This window comes from Heptranchias perlo, chromosome 18 (genome assembly GCF_035084215.1).
Source record: "Heptranchias perlo isolate sHepPer1 chromosome 18, sHepPer1.hap1, whole genome shotgun sequence".
Classification (NCBI taxonomy): Eukaryota; Metazoa; Chordata; class Chondrichthyes; order Hexanchiformes; family Hexanchidae; genus Heptranchias; species Heptranchias perlo.
In genome coordinates this window covers 40,322,016-40,342,106 of record NC_090342.1, presented here as the reverse complement: position 1 = coordinate 40,342,106, position 20,091 = coordinate 40,322,016, and the positions used below count along the sequence as shown (strand labels likewise).

The 20,091-nt window shown below is 39.0% G+C and overlaps 1 protein-coding gene across 1 annotated transcript in view; it reads right to left on the bottom strand.

Annotated features, from left to right (window-relative positions):
* Positions 1 to 17,623, bottom strand: part of phf21b (PHD finger protein 21B) — a 197,728-nt gene extending 180,105 nt beyond the window's left edge. Inside the window, exons 1-3 of the mRNA XM_067999770.1 lie at positions 17,377 to 17,623; positions 16,950 to 16,982; positions 16,656 to 16,721 (exon numbers count right to left, since the gene is read on the bottom strand). Coding sequence (XP_067855871.1) covers positions 16,656 to 16,721; positions 16,950 to 16,982; positions 17,377 to 17,430 — 153 coding nt within the window. The 5' untranslated portion in view covers positions 17,431 to 17,623. The remainder of the gene's footprint in view (positions 1 to 16,655; positions 16,722 to 16,949; positions 16,983 to 17,376) is intronic.
* Positions 17,624 to 20,091: the final 2,468 nt, after the last annotated feature.

Below are 20,091 nucleotides of genomic sequence, written 5' to 3'. Positions count from 1 at the left end.
TTCAATAGTCAGGGGGACAGACGGTCGTTTCTGCAACCGCCATGAGTCCCGCATGGTGTATTGCCTCCCTGGTGCCAGGGTAAAGGACGTCACTGAGAGGGTGCAGAACATTTTGAAGGGGGAAGGGGAACAGCCAGAAGTCGTGCAGTCAGAGTTTTAGGAGCTGGGGAAGAATTTAAAAAGTAGGAACTCAAAAAGGAGTGCCACGCACTAATGAGTATAATAATAGCAGGATACAACAGGTTAATGTGCGGCTGGAGAAATGGTGCAGGAGGGAGGGATTCAGATTCCTGGGGCTTTGGGACCAGTTTTAGGGCAGGAGAGACGTGTACAAGCTGGACATGTTGCACCTCAACAGAGTTGGGACCAATGTCCTCGCGGGAGGTTAACTAGTTGTGGGGGAGGATATAAACTAATTTGGCTGGTGGATGGGCACCAGAATGAAACATTAGAACAGAGAAACATGGTGCATAGACGACTGGGAGAGACAAATAGCACTAGAGTAAAGAATATTTCAGAAATAGGAGGGATCAAACAGGGGGCAAATACTGGGCAGTCTAACAGGAGTTGGGAGTGCAGGTGCTTAACTGTATGTAGCATGGTAAATAAGGTTGGTGAGCTGCAGGCACAAGGCACAACATGGGACTATGATATACTGGCATTAACAGAGACCTGGCTCAAATAAGGGGAGGATTGGGTACTTAATATTCCTGGCTACAAGGTATTCAGGAAAGATAGGGAAGGAAAGAAAGGAGGGGGTGGCACTATTGATCAAAGAAACTATTATAGCACTGGAAAGGGACGATGTAGTTGAGGGATCAAAGTCAGAATCTATTGAGTTAGTATTAAGGAACAATAGAAGAGTTATTACGCCAATGGGTGTATACTATAGGCCACCAAATAGTGGGAAGGAGATAGAGGAGCAAATTTGCAGGCAAATTACAGAAAGATGCAAGAACTATAGAGTAGTGATAATGGGGAACTTCAAATTATCCCAATATAGATTGGGATATTAACAGTGTAAAGGGCAAAGAGGGGGAGGAATTCCTGAAATGTGTACGAGAGCACTTTCTTGATCAGTGTGTTTCCAGCCCAATGAGGAAGGAAGCAGTGCTGGATCTAGTTCTGGGGAATGTAGTGGGGCAAGTGGAGCATGTTTCAGTGGTGGAGCATTTGGGGAACAGTGATCTTAATAGGTTTAGAAAAGTTATAAAAAAGTTACAGAAAAGGACAAGGAACAATCAAATCTAAAAATACTTAACTGGAGGAGGGCTAATTTCAGTGAGTTAAAAGGGGATCTTGCCCTGGTGGATTGGAATCAAAAAATGGTAGGCAAAACAGTAACTGAACAATGGGAGGCCTTCAAGGAGAAATTGGTTCGGGTACAGAGTAGACACATTCCCACGAGGGGGAAAGGAAGGACGTCCAAAGCTAAAGCTCCCTGGATGACTAAAGGGATAGAGATTAAAATGAAACAGAAAAAGGAGGCTTATGACAAATGTAAGGTTCATAATACAGTAGAGAACCAAACTAAATTCAGAAATTACAGATGAGATCTTAAAAAAGGGAATAAGAGGGGCAAAGAGAGAATGAGAATAGATTAGCAGCTAACATAAGAGAACCCATATATATATATATATATATATATATATATAGAAGGGTAATCAAACGAAGGGTGGGGCCAATTAGGGACAAAAAAGGAGATATTCTTGTGGAGGCAGAGGGTATGGCTGAGGTACTAAATGAATACTTTGCATCAGTCTTCACTAGAGAAGAAGATGCTGCCCTTGTAGTGTAAAGGAGGGGGTAGTAGCGATATCGGATACGATAAAAATAGATAAAGAGGTACTTAAAAGGTTGGCAGTTCTCAAAGTAGAAAATTCACCCAGTCCGGATGGGATGCATCCTACGTTACTGAGGGAAGCAAGAGTAGAAATTGTGGAAGCTCTGGGCACAGTCTTTCAGTCCTCCTTAGTTGTGGGGGCGGTGCCAGAGGACTGGAGAATTGCAAATGTTACACCCCTGTTCAAAAAATGGGAGAGGGATAAAGCCGGCAATTACAGGCCAGTCAGCCTGACGTCGGAGGTGGGGAAACTTGTAGAGACAACAATCCAGGACAAAGTTAATTGGCACTTAGAAAAGTACGGGCTAATAATGAAAGTCAGCACGGATTTGTTAAAGGAAAATAGTGTTTGACTAACTGGATTGAGTTCTTTGATGAAGTAACAAAGAGGGTTGATGTGTATATCGACTTTCAAAAGGCATTTGATAAAGTATCACAAAATAGACTTGTAAGCAAAATTAAAGCCCATGGGATTAAAGGGACGGTGGCTGCATGGATACAAAATTGGTTAGGGAACACAAAGCAGACAGTAGTGGTGAATGGTTGTTTTTCAGACTGGAGGGAAGTATGTAATGGTGTTCCGCAGGGGTCAGTATTAGGACCACTGCTCTTTTTGATATATAATGACCCGGACTTGAGAGATTATAATTTCAAAGTCTGCAGATGTCACGAAACTCGGGAACATAGTAAACATTGTGCAGGATAGTAACAGACTTCAGGAAGACATAGACTGGTGAAATGAGCAGACGCATGGCAGATGAAATTTAACGCTGAGAAGTGTGAAGTGATACATTTTGGTAGGAAGAATGAGGGGAGGCAATATAAATTAAATGGTACAATTTTAAAGGGGATACAGGAACAGAGAGACCTGGGGGTATATGTACACAAATCTTTGAAAGTAGCAGGACAAGTTGAGAAGGCTGTTAAAAAAGCGCATGGGATCTTAGGCGGTGAAGAGATTTACTAGAATGGTACCGGGGATGAGGGACTTCAGTTATGTGGAGAAACTGGAGGAGAAGCTGGGGCTGCTCCTCCTTAAGAGTAGAAAAGGTTACGGGGAGATTTGATAGAGGTGTTCAAAGTCATGAACGGTTTTGACAGAATAAATAAAAAGAAACTGTTTCCAGTGGCAGAAGAGTTGGTAACCAGAGGACACAGATTTAAGATGATTGGCAAAGTGAGGAAACATTTTTTAAGCAGAAAGTTGATATGATCTGGAATGCAATGCCTGAAAGGGTGGTGGAAGCAAATTCAATTATAACTTTCAAAAGGGAATTGGATAAATACATGAAGGGAAAAAATTTACAGGGCTATGGGGAAAGAGCAGGGGAATGGAACAAACTGGGTAGCTCTTTCAAAGAGCCGGCACAGGCATGATGGGCCGAATGGTCTCCTTCTGTGCTGTAACATACTATGATAAAGGAGCAATAATTAGACAGTTAACAATGGTGCTACAATAAACAAAGTAGAAAGGAGAAGGGTAAAACCTTATGGATATAGTTGGGTGGAACTCGTATGAAGGGTCAATAATACCAATACTAATTAGTTATTCAAAATGTATATCAATGTGCTTCATGATGATATGAATTAAACATTTCCTCCAACCTCATATTCTAATTTTCTGTATTTCCCTGATGTTTAGGCTTCCCTGACCAGACAATTCTCTAGCTGAGAGGATAGACATAGGGCTTACAGCTTGACCTTCAACAATGTCAGTCTTAAGCTAGCCACCAAGAAGGTATCCTCATATTTTTGCACCATGTCTTCAATTAAGTACCTCACTCAATGGTTTGGTTGACACTCACTTCTGGGAGAGTGGGTGAGAGAAATCTCAGAACACTTTCATTCCACCACTCAACACAACATATTCTGCTGTTGTAGTATCCTAAACATTTTGTGCGCAGAGTGTGACTTGTAGCTTGCAAATTTTCAAGTATGTTGAAATTTAGATTTTTCTAAAAATTTAATTTTTAAATGATTAATTCCACCCTATTTGTAATAGATGGACATTTTTTTTGAAAAATATGTAATTAAACATCTTTATTGAATGATCAAACATTTCATGATCAAATATTTCTAGAACACAATACACGCAATCACAAAAAGTAATGTACTGTTGAAAATTTAACAACCGATTTCAAGATTTAACTTTAGTTTTGCTACAGTGTTGCTCAATAGATCCATGGCCTAGATGAAATTTTCTCAAAATGTGCCACATAGCAAATATGGTCTAGGTTTACTATCAATCTTACTAATTTTGATAGATTTTTAACATTTCCTTTCATAAAAGTTTTGGCATTGTAAATTGTTTTGTGAATGCTGTACTACATTGAAAGTGCATCCACTTTTTGAACTCAGTGTCAACGTCAAATACTCCCACATCAGGTGTACCACAGGTCAGAGTAAAACCCCTTGAACTCCACCCAACATTAAGCCTTAACCCAACTGAAAAAAGCACCCTACCACACGACCCTATCACCTCCACTTTCCATACTAGGCACCACAGCAGCCTTTTCAAACAAGAGTACCAATTTTATGCAAAAGCAATACACGCAGAGGATAAAACAATTTTACGTAACCCAGAAGCATTTTTTTGTTTTAAGCTTGAAAATAAGCAACATGAATTGATTTTAAAGTATAGAAGATCAAGACGTATTATTGACAAATTCTTAATGCAATTTTCATGATATTTGAGACAATCCAGGAAGCTAAATTATAAAATAGTTTTGTTAACTTTACATCTAAATTAGTTGATCCTTATGCCAAAAGGAGCAAAGGGTTGCACTTTAACCAATCAGAATTTATTGGTAAAAATATCGAAGTAGTTTGTGCATTTCTGAGGTGAGATGCTAAGAATAATGTGCAAAGATGGGAAAATAAATTACTGTGCAGAGCTTTATCTGCAAACTGGTTCTCAGACACTGCCATGTAATAAAATGTGTTGCTATGATACAAGCTGCTGAAGAAGTTCATTAAAGGACATTAAACAAAGCTGTCGGTCTTGACTCTTTTTAAAGACTGCTTATTTGATTTCAGTCTGCGTATTCATAATTAGAATCCACTGAGTGAGTGATTGGAGTTCTCACCAACTCCAAACTACATAAACAGCTGAGTAAAAGCAACTCCAAATGATTGACTTTGCAACTTATTTGGAAGCAAGTCATAACACCCCACCCAAATGTGCACTATCACCTGGGTTTTGGAGTTCAGCAGAGAAACTAGGAGCTTTCCACCATTCCTGTAACAATGGCAGATTATGGAGATAAAATATTGTTAACTTCAAACAGAAACACTTTCCTCACCTCTCCTAATAGTAGCAGCTCGTACTGGGCTAAGGTTCCAAGATAGCGACTCTTTAGTGTCTTGTCTAAGTCGCCATTTGTTTCTGAGCCTAAACTTGGACCGTCAGTAGGCCATTCATTAAGGTCAACACCACTGATCTTCTAACTAACCCTCCACTTTCAAAAGTGGAGGGATTGCAACCAGGAAAGGCAACTGGCCATTTTTTTATTCCTTTCCCTAGTCCCAGGTCACGGAAACAGCAGGCTGAATAGAGTTTATGAATTAAACCTGGCTGCTTCCTGGCTTTTGTGCCTCAGTGGCCAGCTGGGTTGTGCATTTACCACTGAGCCATCAGGAAGCCCTCCAAACAAAAACTTTATTTTAAGACTAGAGCTCAAATATAAATCTACAGCTACTGAAGGTTGCGATGAATTTCCAGTATACCGCCATCACCATGAATTCCAGTCTACTGCCATCACGGATATACAAATTTGTAGAGCTTAACTGAAACAGTTTCCGAATCTGATTTTTCCAAGCTCATCTTATCATAGAATCATAGAAAGTTACGGCACAGAAGAAGGCCAGTCGGCACATCGTGTCCGTGCCGGCCGGAAAAGAGCTATCCAGCTTAATCCCACTTTCCAGCACTTGGTCCGTACGTTACGGAACTTCAAGGGCACATCCAAGTACTTTTTAAATGAGTTGAGGGTTTCTGCCTCTACCACCCTTTCAGGCAGTGAGTTTCAGACCCCCACCACCCGCTGAGTGAAAAGAATTCTCCTCAGCTCCCCTCTAATCCTTCTATCAATTACTTTAAATCTATGCCCCCTCGTCACTGACACCTCTGCTAAGGGAAATAGGTCCTCCCTATCCACTATCTAGTCCAGCCATAATTTTATATACCTCAATTAAATCTCCCCTCAGCCTCCTTTATTCCAAAGAAAACAACCCCAGCCTATCCAATCTTTTCTCATAGCTAAAATTCTCCAGCCCTGGCAACATCCTTGTAAATCTCCTCTGTACCCTCTCTAGTGTGATCACATCTTCTCTGTTATGTGACGACCAGAACTGTACGCAGTACTCAAGTTGTGGCCTAACCAATGTTTTGTACAGTTCTAGCATAGACTCCCTGCTCTTATATTCTATGCCTCAGCTAATAAAGGAAAGTATCCCATATGGCTTCTTGACCACCTTATCTACCTGTCCAGCTACCTTCAGGAATCTGTGGACATACACTCCAAGGTCCCTTTGTTCCTCTACACCTTTCAGTATCCTCCCATTTATTGTGTACTCCCTTGTCTTGTTTGCCTTCCCCAACTGCATTACCTCACACTTCTCTGGATTGAATTACATTTGCCACTTTTCTGCCCACCTGACCAGTCCTTTGATATCTTCCTGAAGTCTACAGCTTTCCTCCTCACTATCAACCACATGGCAAATTTTTGTATTATCTGCAAATTTCTTGATCAAGCCCTTCACATTCAAGTCCAAATCATTAATATATACCACAAAAAGCAAGGGACCTAGTACCAAGCCTTGCAGGACCCCACTGGAAACTGCCTACCATTTACAAAAACACCCGTCAACCGTTACCCTTTGCTTCCTGCCACTGAGCCAATTTTGGATCTAACTAGCTACTTTCCATTGGATCTCATGGGCTTTTACTTTTTTGACCAGCCTGCCACGTGGGGCCTTGTCAAAAGCTTTGCTAAAATCCATGTACACTACATCAAACGCGTTACCCTCATCGACCCTCCTTGTTACCTGCTCAAAAAATTCAATCAGGTTAGTCAGACATGACCTTCCCTTAACAAATCCATGCTGACTGTCCCCGATTAACCCTTGCCTTTATAAATGAAGATTTATGCTATCCCTCAGAATTGATTCCAATAAATTGCCCACCACCGAGGTTAGACTGATGGCCTATAATTACTTGGTCTATCTCTTTCTCCCTTTTTAAACGACAGTACCACATTAGCAATCCTCCAATCCTCAGGCCTGTGGCCAGGGAGGACTGGAAAATTATGTACAAGCTTTCGGAGGTTTCCTCCTTCCTGAGGAAGGAGGAAACCTCCGAAAGCTTGTAGATTTCAAATAAAAATCGTTGGACTATAACTTGGTGTTGTAAAATTGTTTACAATTGTCAACCCGAATCCATCACCGGCATCTCCACATCATGGAAAATGATGGTCAGAGCCTCTGCTATTTCCTCCCTTGCTTCTCTTACCTTATCTTACTTTGATTCAGACGCTGAGTTAAGTGCAGATGCTAAAGTAGCCTGAAATAGCACTACACAAAAATTCAGGGGAACAATATTTCAAAACAGATTTCCGTTGATTCAGAGAACCAAAGTTACAAACTCAAATTTGGATTTAATTCAACCTAGAAGTTTGACCAGTTTAAAATGTTCAATGTCAATAAATGTGAGGTGCTACATTTTGGTTAAAAAAATAAGGTTTATACTTTGAAGGGGGTATAGTTCTAGCTCATAAGACCTTAAAAGCAGCACCTCAAGTGCATAAGGCCACAAAAAAAATCTAATGAATGTTGGGTTTTACGGGAACAAGTACAGAATATAAAAGTTGAGATTAAATGGTGAATCCACATAAACCCTCAGTGAGGCCCAGTTGGAGTAATGCGTACAGTTTTTGCGCCACACAATAAGAAGGATATTGAGACAATACAGATTCATTAGGAAGCTAACTGGTATGAGATAATACAAATACAAAGATGACGTCAAAAACTGGGGCTGTTTAAAATTATGAAGGGATGGGACAGAGGAGATAGAAACAGACTGCTTCCAGTTGAGGAGTCTAGAAGAAGACATAGATACAAGATTAAATGTAAAAGATTTCAGATAGAAAGCAGGAGAAACTTTTTAAAAAAAATACACAGAGGGTTGTGAGGCTGTGAAGTAAAATACCAGAGTTACTAATTGAAGCAGAGACCATGTCAACTTTTAAGAATAGGTTAGATAGGCGGTTGAAGGAAAAGGGAATAAAGGGTTATCGAACAGGGCAGATACATGAGTTTAGAGCTATTTCTCTTGTGGAGGATAAGCACAATACAGGCTGGTTGGGCTGAACGGCCTGTTTCTGCGTTACAATTTCTATGTAATTTTATGTACAATTAAGGTTGTCCAATCCCAGCTTTCCCCTACTGATTTAGTTGATAAATGCATCCTATGGTGTGATACTAAGCCATAAACACCAAAAGATTCAATTCCCAGTCTGTGCTCCATTACCTAGTTTAGTACAAATTTGCTTTGGTGCCATTGGACTAAGCAGCGAAAGAGAAAAAAAATCATCTAGGCTTCCCATTCCTGATTGCTATCTATTCAATCCTACTGGAAAGTGCACTTTTACTTTCACCAATTTTCTCCCTTTTTATCTCCCCTCCTCTCCTGAAGGCTCTGTCACTACTGGGTTATAGCTCCAAAGGCACCAGCAACCTCACATTCTTTGTGTGGCTGAGATAATGAGTGTTGTTGTATGATTCTAACCTATTCCCACCAGATGCACACATGGCACACACGCACATACAATGATTGCTAATTGGAAACCACAATGATTTTCCCCCCCTTCTCCAGCCATGGAAGATGGAGCCTAAGTGTCACAACCTAACTGTTGCCCCACCTGAGATCCATTAACACTGAGTAAACACAAGTTGGCTCACGTGTTGTGCCCTCAATGATGAAAATACCCAATACTCACTGTCTTGGTTCACACATGAAGAATGATCATTGAAGAAAGGAACTGAAAGACAGCGGGTACTTGTGGAACCATATCAGAGCAAAAGCCAGTGCCTTCAAGAGCTGGGAAGATTGTTTGTTTTAAAAGACAGTTTCAGTCTCTGAAAAAGAAACCCCAACAGTCCATCTTCAAACTGTTTCTTACTTTCTGTCTTTCAGTTTAGCAGAACCAAGTATATTTTCTCATCAAACTCAAACAATGTAGGTGCTAAACCAAACTATTGCAACATAGGGAAAAATAAAAGTTGGTGCTGTCGACAGCAATTTACAAAGTGAAGCTGGAATTCAAAATCTGAATTTGTATGGAATTCTGTTCTTAACATGCTTTCTGAATTATTCACCTGGAGCACATACTAGATAAAAGCTAAAAAAAAAAATCACTCACATCTGGTCATGTATCACATATTCGAACTTCTGTATGCAAGTTGAATTTAGGTATGCTAGATATCTACCCGATTATAGGTGCCATAATCTGAGAGTGTTTAAAAGCTGCACTGACGAAATCTAGCATCTCAGCAATTTCAAAAGCCCACAGTGATTATGTGCAGTTCTTACATTTTATGTGCACTAAACAGGCATGGTGAGATAACGTAATATGCAATCACTGGCACCGTGTCAGTCAAAGTAATGTAAGCGCAGAAGTTTGGTTGAGTAAATGAAGTAATTCAAGTGAGTGGACTGTTGGGGTGTATCACAAGCTCAATCATATAGTCTATGACCCTTCATCAAAAGAATGAAAAACAAGAGAGCTATTTTACCTAGAAGTAGGTTGAAATTTTAATACTTTAGTTATAACTCATTATGTCACTCCACCAATTGGGGCCTATTCAGGCTTCTCCCTGGAACAAAAGGAAAAAGGCCCAAGACAAACCACTTGTTTATTGAGAAAGGGGGAGTGTCAGTTAATCACTCATTTCTGGCACCTTTTGGTTTCTATAGCTTTTAAGGTGTTCATCAATGATATAACTCAAACAATGATACAGTACGGTAGTGTAGGTGCTATGTTACTGGACTAGTAATCCAGAGGCCAGGAAATAAAAAGCTGGTATCAGCAAAAGTAACCGCGAAGCTGTCGGATTGTCGTAAAACCACAATTGGTTCACCAATGTCCTTTGGAGAAGGAAATCTGCCGTCCTTCCCTGGTCTGGCACATACGCGACTCCAATCTCTCACCAACGTGGTTGACTTAAGTACCCTCTGAAGTAGCCTAGTAAAGTCACTTAGTTGTATGAAACCGCTCAGGGCAATAAATGCCAGCCTTGCCAGTGATGCTCACATTCAGAGGATAAATAATGAAAAAAAAAGCAAGGCCTTTTTCAAAGAAAAGGGGGAAAAAAATTAAAATCTGATCTTCCAAACAGGGCCAGATTTCTAATATTCTCATGAAGAACTCTGTAGAATATTAAACTATGATAGTTCACATACATGCTAGTAGGCCACAATCAAAAAAGTATACAAAGCTTGCATTTGGCAGCTGAAAGCACTCATGGGGTTAGGTGGAGGGGTTGGGGGAGAAAAAAACTTTTATGGCTTTACTATGAAAATTTGCCTTCCCTACATCAAAAGTGCTTGTTAAAAAAATTAAAAGTTGACAATGGAATTTATAATTTCTCAATTTTGATAATATCATCTCAACACTCCGAATAGTAAATAGTAGCAAAATAGGAACCTACCACTACTATTATAAATTGTATTATGGTTAAAAGTACTGTTGTTAATGGTGAGAATATTCTTAATAAAATTATAGTTTTAGACTATTAAAAATTTTAGACTATTTAAGAGGTGGTATTCAAAAACACCATTGCATATAATTTAAATACATTCTTAAGGACATTGGCAAATAGTTGAACCCAACAGGAGACACAACTGCAAATGGTAGACTAAAAACTTTGAATGTAAAGCACATCATTACTAATTGTGGTCATCCTTAGCCTATCTACGATGAATTCAAACAACCATAGCGCTGAATGATCTCACTACGCACACACGGCCTTTAAGAATAGCCACAAGCCATACACAATTATCAGAATTTTATCCAGAATGCTCATTTAAACCCTCTCGCACACTTACATCAACTTTTGTACTGCAGGTATATCTAACAGAAATAAAAAATGTTTCATGTTAACTGGACTTCAACAATTTCCCATTGCCACTTATTTTCACCTCACGCTGGTGCTGGCTAAATCAGACCAGTCCCATTAATTATGAGAAACAATAATTTGGGAAAATCAATTGGTATTACTCATTCATCTTACTGAAATAAATATATATACACAATATATTTTCCAAGAAAATAAAATGTATAATTAATTTAATCCACTTTAACATAATTTCCCTCTATTTTGGCAGCAGCCCATTGCAGTTTGTTAAAATACTCTTTTTTTGTTACCACAGCAAAGGCATACTTTACACTACATTTCTCCACATTGCTGCTGTCAAAGGTTATAGCCAGAACTACGCCGTGTAAGCAGTTTTATGTAACATGCTAGAAATTACCACTATACAGAAAAGGCTAAGGAGGGTCAGATCTCATCACATTTCCAAAGCTATAGAAATAAAAACATGGATTTCTTTTTTTAAAATGTAGATTTTAACTTTGAGTACTTTTTAACTTTAAGAATAATAACCAAATGCAGCAGCAGAAGTAAAACTGAAGAGGTGCAGAGAATATGCAAAAGTCAAGTAAAAATGCTGAAGGAATTGCTAGTGGTCCACTATGGTGATCGCTACCCTAGTACAGTATTTACTGGTAAATAATTTTGTATCCTTGCCTTTGATTCCAGCACAAAAACAACATAGCTTGTTCAATTGCTGATCCATGCAGAGTTAGCTGGTTGCAACCAGATGGTATTAGCCATATTAAAATTGGCCTCAACACCCCCAAGCTAAAAAAATCAAATGATTCAGTCAGAGTTGCACTTCCAATTGCTATCCAGTGACCCCTGTGGAAAAAGTGAACACATGGACATCAAGTGGGATAGGTTCAGACTCAGTTATCATGCATTCTCCACCAAAAAGCCTGCTGACAACGTTTAAGCCAGGAGGGCAAGGTAGTCGCAAGCCCGTGAAACATACCCCATTAGGAGTCTGTGAAAATTGACACAAAGGAAAAGCATTTCCCCACTTTTGCTTTTATTTTCAAGCCTTTGAGCTACAAGAAACTTTTTAAACCAATTATATATTCAACTCTTCCAATAAGACACATCAAGGGACAAAGCATTAATGACATTACACCACTTTTCAGTTTCGTAAGGAATTCAAAGTCAATTAAAATCAATTGTTATATACCAATACCCGTTGTTTAAAAGTAGCATAAATATGAGTTACTATTTACGAGTGCTACACTGCACATCAAACAACTTTTTAAACACTGGGAGAAAAATTAGAAAAGGTGTCATGCACGATGGAAACAGAACTGTCTCTCTTCTGCTGGTCAGAATGAGTGGATGAGGAAACAGGAAAATGCAAATGTTTCCTGCAAGAAAGGTTACAACAGCCCTCTAGCTTAACTGCGATCATGAAAAATTGGTAAACACTGGCAGCATTTCATTGAGGATGAAATGTAATATTTATAAGGAGAAATAACATTCCCTTAAATGTATTTTCCAAAATTAACTGGTACAACACAATTCGTTGTTGATGCTCCACACACACACATACACACACACTCTGTTCATGGCACACAATGCACTGGACCAGCAAATGGGCTCTTTGCATATTATATCATGTTATGTGAAGGATAATGTTCTGCTCAAACAACAGTCAAGTGACACTAAGAAACATTATTACTGTGCTTCATTACATTAAATTATATTAAACAACCTCATACAGGCAAAGGGTTTCCTATCAACATTCGGCCACTGAAAGCACGTAGTGAATAATTTCAACCCCATCAGTTGCCCAAGTAACAAATCACAGAAAAAGAGACTGCATTATCACTGATTTACTGGCAAGGCAGCAAAGTAGTATCAAATCAGCTTCATCACAATCTATTTGTGTTAAAATGCATACAGGTTCTGAAAAGGGCTTTTTCCCCCCGCCACATAATTACTTATTAGTTTCAGTGTTTGCACCAAAAAGACTTTTCTTTGCTTACACATTAGCAGAGATATTGTGTGCCGTGTCTTAACTACATTAATTTGGCTAGCTATTCCTTACTCACTGTTGACCGCTTCAAACCTCTCTTTCGTTTTGTGGTCCCTTAATTTAAATTTTGTTCAATTTTACACACCATTGATTTTCATGGTTTTAGGCTGTTTTATGTGTATGCACACACAATAAGAGTAGGAAATCTTATATCTTCCAGCAAAATAGAAATTTAGCAGCATATTTACAAAAACAAATTTGCTGCCTTCCTTTGTAAAGTCATAACTACTGCAATCCAGATACAGTAGACCCATGCAGATTCACAATTGATTTTAATCAATACAATGGATTACTTTCACAATGTTACAATTCTACTGCATTAAAAGCAGAGAAGAAAAACTACAGAATTACAACACTAGATTTGGGGGGGGGGGGGGGGGGATTATTTTTTTATAACATCAGTTATATTCATATGCAAAAGTTGATTTCCTTGAGTAAGTAACATAATGCAGTGAATTAATTTTTTTGTGAAGTATCCTTGATTGGTTTAATTCACTTTACAGGAACTTTCTTTTTCATACGGTAGCATAGTGGTTATGTTACTGGACTAGTAATCCAGAGGCCTGGACTAAAATCCAGAGTCATGAGTTCAAATCCCGCCACGGCAGCTGGCGAATTTAAATTCAATTAATTAATTAAATTCAATTAATTAAAAATAAAAATCTGGAATTAAAATACTAGTATCAGTAATGATGGCCATGAAACTACCGGATTGTCGTAAAAACCCATCTGGTTCACTAATGTCCTTTAGGGAAGGAAACCTGCCGTCCTTACCTGGTCTGGCCTATATGCGACTCCAGACCCACAGCAATGTGGTTGATTCTTAATTGCCCTCTGAAATGGCCTAGCAAGCCACTCAGTTGTAAAATCTCACTACGCACCACACGGACTGCAGCGGTTCAAGAAGGCGGCTCACCACCACCTTCTCAAGGGCAATTAGGGATGGGCAATAAATGCTGGCCTCGCCAGCGACGCCCACATCCCGTGAACGAATAAAAAAGCGTAATAGTTTTACATGAATCAAAGTGCATCATGCTTGACTATAATACACTGTTGCCAACGCAACATTTTAAAAAATGAAATGGAACTTTCACATTCAAATCCAGGAAAAAAGCTTTCACCTCCTTGTGCACTGGAGAAGGAGGCAAGAAATAAGGATAAAGCTGTAATAAACTTTTCAAAGTCCATTCTCTTAAAACATGACTAAAACTATGATAAGTGACAATTTAGTCCAAATGGTAAGTTAAATTATAATGGACATTAAGTAATTGAGAACAAAGTGTTGAAATAGTGCACAACAGATCTACAACATTCAAAATAAAGCCTTTTGTTGGCACTTCAGAGATGCAAGAAATAATAGTTAACAAGTCTGGGTAAGTCACAGAATCCAAAAGGTCAAAATTATAACCAATGCACTGAAAAATCCAGAAGCTCAGAGCGCATCAATATTCTTCTAAAATTCAGCACGAATGTTATGGCATTTCGTTAGAGACTTGCTTTTCCTAAACTTAACTGTTATGACAATTCAAATTATTTTTTAAAAATCTTGTTTCTAAGATATGACCATACTATGGATATCAACACAAATTGGTCCAATACTTTATTGCTCACTGGAAATAAACCAAGTTCGCAGGCTCCCCAATAGCTCAGTGAGTAAATACGACACATGGTGATAGTGGGCCACAGAGGCAAAGTTCCAGTTTCAATACCAGGTTCATTCCTTAATTTGTGCTGAGTTAAATGATTTCAGAGGGAGAGGGAACATCTATACCCGATTGTTAACTCCTACTGAAAAAGTGCATGTGTGAAGCCTCCCTCATGATCAAACTGCCCACTAATATTTATTGTTTAGGTTCACATGCGAAGAATGCCCACTTGGGCAAGGTACTGGAAGGCTCCTGGTTACCATGAAACCATACCCTAGTAGAAGTAGTCATCTTCATAGAGAGCAAAATTAATTCGTTTTTAGTGCAGGAAAGTATTAAAGTTATTTTACACTTTACAGTTCATTATAAATTTTATGCAATTTTAATATAACAAAGCATCACTTTATTTTCCAAATATTCACCCCCGAGTTATTACTACAAGTACATGGTCAAAAAATGTCCATGCTATTTCCAGCGAAATAAAAGTTTGATGAAGTGATGAATAAAGCAGAAGCAAACATTACAGCTTTGGTACGCATTTTTTATTCTAACTACAGTACAAAAAATGCTGAGTGATCAAAAAACAAAAAACCTTCCTCCACGATTGGAGGAGGGAGACATTTTTGGCAAATTAAAACTGATTTGATATACATATAGTGATTTAAAATCTTCGTTGTCTACGCGCTCCTCCTCCCCCCACAAAATATCAAAGCGATCAAAATGGTAATGTTAAGCATGAATGAGGCCCCATCCCCCTCCCCACTTCAGATTGCGATTTCTTCATTGCATAGTTTTCTCCATGTTAGGAAAAAAACACAACACCCCTTACCTACAAAATGGAAGCTTCCACTACGAAATTGAATGTGCTGGCAAAAGAAATAAATAATAAAATATACCGATTTACTTCTTCTCCCCCCACCCCTCCAAAACAAGCACTTTACATCAGTAGTTATTAAACCGACGCACAAGGTCACCGATTATCCTTAGAGTAGTCCGTTTCGATCTTTAACAAAATTAAGATGCAGTGCTAACTTGGTGCTGCAAGCTGCATTCCAAAAGAAACAAGATCAATGGAGTTAAGAAAAGCTCAATATACTGAGCGTCGGGATTTGAAACCTCTTAAAATGCTTCATGAGAATTATACATAAGCTTTTCGGACAATAATAGGGAGGATGAAACGGTGATCTTTTTGCAAAAATACACAAAATAGCTTGGAAGCTTAGTGCTGGACAGAGCCGGAGCAAGCTGTGCGTTCAATGGCATCTGTTCGTGGTGCTGAAATTTTTTTCTATTGTAATAATCAGGGTTCTCCGCTAGAAGCCAAGCTCCATCAACTGCTCCAAGTATACAAAGTCGGCCTTCTGAGTTCTCGGACACCAATATTCACGCACTTCCATATTTTCAAATCCCTCCCAAAATAAATCACGTCCCGAGCAGTAGTCCCCTCATTAAAGTCACACAGAAAAGAAAAAGAAAAGTGACCTGACCCCGAATCAACTGCTTACACGTCAAATCAGAACAAGGAGACGACAAGTAAGAGCACAGTAACTCAAAAACAATAAATAAACTATTTAAACATTCCGGCAAGAATTAGATCGGGAACTTGACGATAGAAATCGATATTATAAACTTATCGTGCAAATTAGTTGCCAGATTTTTCCTCTTCTCTTTCTAGACTTGGAAAATATGTCGACCTATCCAAAATGGACGCCTCAGAATTTGCCAACTTAAACGCACGCCACAACTTAACTTCATTTGGAAGATAACTCATCTCAAAATACTAAACAACATTTTAACTTTAGTAGTTAACCTATATGTATATAGTTTTCGTCACATATTCGTTATACCTTGAAAGGTTACACGTTAATTGCTAACACCCCATCCCTCCTCCCTTCCCCCACAGTTACTTTTAGTGAAAGTCATCGCAAATGTTAAATCGCTACTATACACATTAATACGTGGTCAAGGGGCTAAACCAATTTCTTACTTGTTTCTCACTAAGAGATGTTATTCGGGATTGTCTTTCGTGGAGTTGTTTCTTAAGTTCTCCGTTCTGGAAAAATGTAACAAATTTTTTAAAAATTGACACATCTGCGATTTGTGCCATACGCGGAAAATTGATACTTCGTCTATTTAAATACAATAAAGTGTTACGGTCATTATATAATATACACACTCTATAGCTATGCTGACTACCAAATGAGATCTGCACTGATAAAGTTTCTGATCGTCTTCCCGAACACACCGGATAAGAAAATACTTAAGGAATTAGATATTTTACCTGTGGATCTTGCTTCATCTGTGCAACTAGTTTCTAAAAAAAAAATATTTATATATGATTTTTTTAAATATAAAAAAGGTCAAAGAGCAATATAAGTTATCATGATTGGGAGGAACAAAGAGGCACGCAAACACTGAGTCAGTTTCGAGCAGCTCATAAATATTCAAGTCTCGTACTAATCTCCACACCACACACAACCCAACCGCAATATTACTCCAAATCCTTGTTGCTCTGAACTCGAACACCACCAAAAACTAGTCTCAAAGTTAAAGATCTTGGATGCAAACAACATAGCGAGCGGGTTATTACTATTAATTGATCCCTAAATCCAAAGCATCGTTAAGAAATGCACAGCTTATTACGGGTTTGATTCTCTCTCTCTCTCATTCTCTCAGAAGACCATAAAGGGTAAAAGGTTTTTTTTTACCTGATGACACTGGATTTCTACTTTCAGCGCCTCTTGAAGGCTTTGCATCTCCATGGCTGTACTTCAAAAGCACTTTTTCAGACACTTTGAATCCAAACGAAATGAAGTTAGTTGTTTGTGTGTGCGTTTGTTGGCGTGAATGTGTATGAGTGCGTCTGCAATAATTAAAAACTTAACAGTTTTAAAAATAAATAAATAAGCCGACAATAAACAATCGAAAGAACAAGTACACACAGTCTGCAAAGCAAGTTCTTGCCTCTCTTGCTAGTACGGACACAGGACTCATCACTCACTTTACGCCATTTTTTACAAAACTCTCCCGAAAACAAGGGGAAAAGAGCCCGCCGGGTCCACGCTGAGCACGCCCACCGCACCGAAGGGAAAGCTGCTCAGCAACCAAGCTCCGCGCTTCCACCGTTAATTTTCCGTTAACGATTTGAAAAATAAATCCGGGGACTATATTCAGCGGGTGCGAGCGCGCGCCTGGATTTCACTTTGCCTCGAGGAAAAGTTGTGCCTCGGCTGCCAATGCTAATACCGAGTGCCCGGATGGAACAATGGAACCCTGCCGGAGAACGGCGCTGCGCACGCGTGCTCGCGGTATCCTACACCAGCTGCACAAATTGGAACTAACTTTAGCAGTTGTACGCCCCAAGCTGATATTTCTGTTTAAAAGTCTAAATATACTTTTTGGTTTTTTTTTAAAAACAAAAGCATTTTAAAAGTTTTTAAGTTCAGAATCACAAGACTGGAAGGGGTTGAAATTAATAGCTGGTTTTTAATTCATGGGGAGGAGGTAGTTTGTTCCAAAAGTGCACTTCATAATCTTAATGCAGCAAATCTTATGTAGTATAAATTTATTTTTATTTAAATGTTTTAAAGTTTTATTTAGTTCGTAAGTGTGGAGGAAATAAAAAGAGTTTGGGGAGGGGTTATTTATCAGTTACACTTTGCATTCTTCCTGTAGTAAGTCAACCTACTGGGTTAACAGATTTTGTTGTACAATGGTGGAGGATTTTCGCGGACTGGAGCTGGTGGAGTGAGTACAGTACATTTTGGGTAGAAAAAAGGGGAGAAATGAAATGACTTTTTCAAAATTTGTTTCAAGTAATCTATTTTTTACAAATCTAAATTTATAGAGCAGAGCTAGGGAATTTGCATAAAAACAACTTAATTAACACTTCAGTATTTTAATCTCGTCCTACGCTTGATGGACGGATCGTCTGTTCAATCAGAAACCGCCAGCGTCTTCTGTAGGCGGGTGACTGCTCTTTCGGCTGATTGAATCGCCGATGTGCGCATGCGCGTGCCTTTTAATTACATTGTTACGCACCCATTTTTTTCAATAAAGAACAAAAATAAAGAACAAGTTGCAATGTTTCAACGTTAGGACTGCAAGCTGGGCTACTCGACCAGATTCCCAATGCTTTTAGTCATTTTTTTTAGACCGTCCTTCAAGTTTGATTCATTAGTTGCAGTTTAACGAAGAGGTAGGTTACAGTTAAAGAACAAAAAAATAAAATAATTAGAATGACAGAGAGTGAGTGAGGGCTGAGCAAGGGCATCGCTCTCAACCAATCACAAGTTGCGCCGCAGCAAGTGAACGTTCTGAAATGGAGTGTTGCATGACGTCACAACACCAACCAACGCGAAGCGAAGGCGGGACTTGGCGTTAAGTAAAGTACAGAGTTGCGAGAAAGAGAAATTATCTATAAAAGCAATGGCTTTGAGGTCTTTTGGTATTCGATGGGGGAAACTAACTAACACCATAAACGATTACACTGCTGGAAACAACTTCCATCCCCCAAATATTCGAGTCTGAATATTGCTGATGAAAAAAGGCGTTTACTTTTTACTACAAATGAATCTTGCTCTCCAGCACCCTGCGGTTTGATTAAAGAGTGCTGGTGCTGAAGCAACCTGACTTACAAGGTGCAACAGCTCTATTTAGGAAACAACGTACAGTCTTGTACAAGTAAAGATATGTTTTTGAAAATAGCCAAGAAGAACGATTCTCCGAATAAAGCAGCCAGAGTTGACGTAACTACCGTTATAATTTTTCTGCATTTTGTGGTAGTTGCTGGACCTCTAAATGGAGGGCATATTAATGTTAAGGGAGGGCGTGGGGAGAAACACCAGGAATATGCATTTAACATCTACGTGCAATCCGTTAAATGACGTGATGATTACCTTGCAAGTAACGTGCCGCAGATCCTTTTGTTGAAATGTTAAAACATTCTAGTTCCTTTTAAAGGTTTATGGAATTATTCATGAACATATGGAAATTAATGTGATTTCAGCCCCATCCCCCTCCTAACCTTGGATCGACAGTGTTACTGCTCTTGTTCAGTTACTGTTACTTTTCATTGCATGGCTAAGTGGTGAAACTCTGGAGCTCGTCTCCTAAACGCCCATTTTGCTTTTACCTTTGAACTCCATCGACTTTCAGCACATTTATACAGCAAAGTCAATATTGCAGCCGTCTTTAGTGTGTCTCTGGTTGCGTAAGTAAACGCCATTGCATGCATATAAAGGGTAGTATTAAATCCAATTTGAAGGGGAAAAGTCCCCCCTCCCCCCTAAAAGGGCACAGCGGTGAAGATGTACATAAGAACCAAATGGAAATGTCTCACTTTAGACATAAAATAGAATTTCTAACTCAAAACTGTACTGTAGGATACTAAAAATTATGTTTAGAGTCTTTTAAGTACTTCA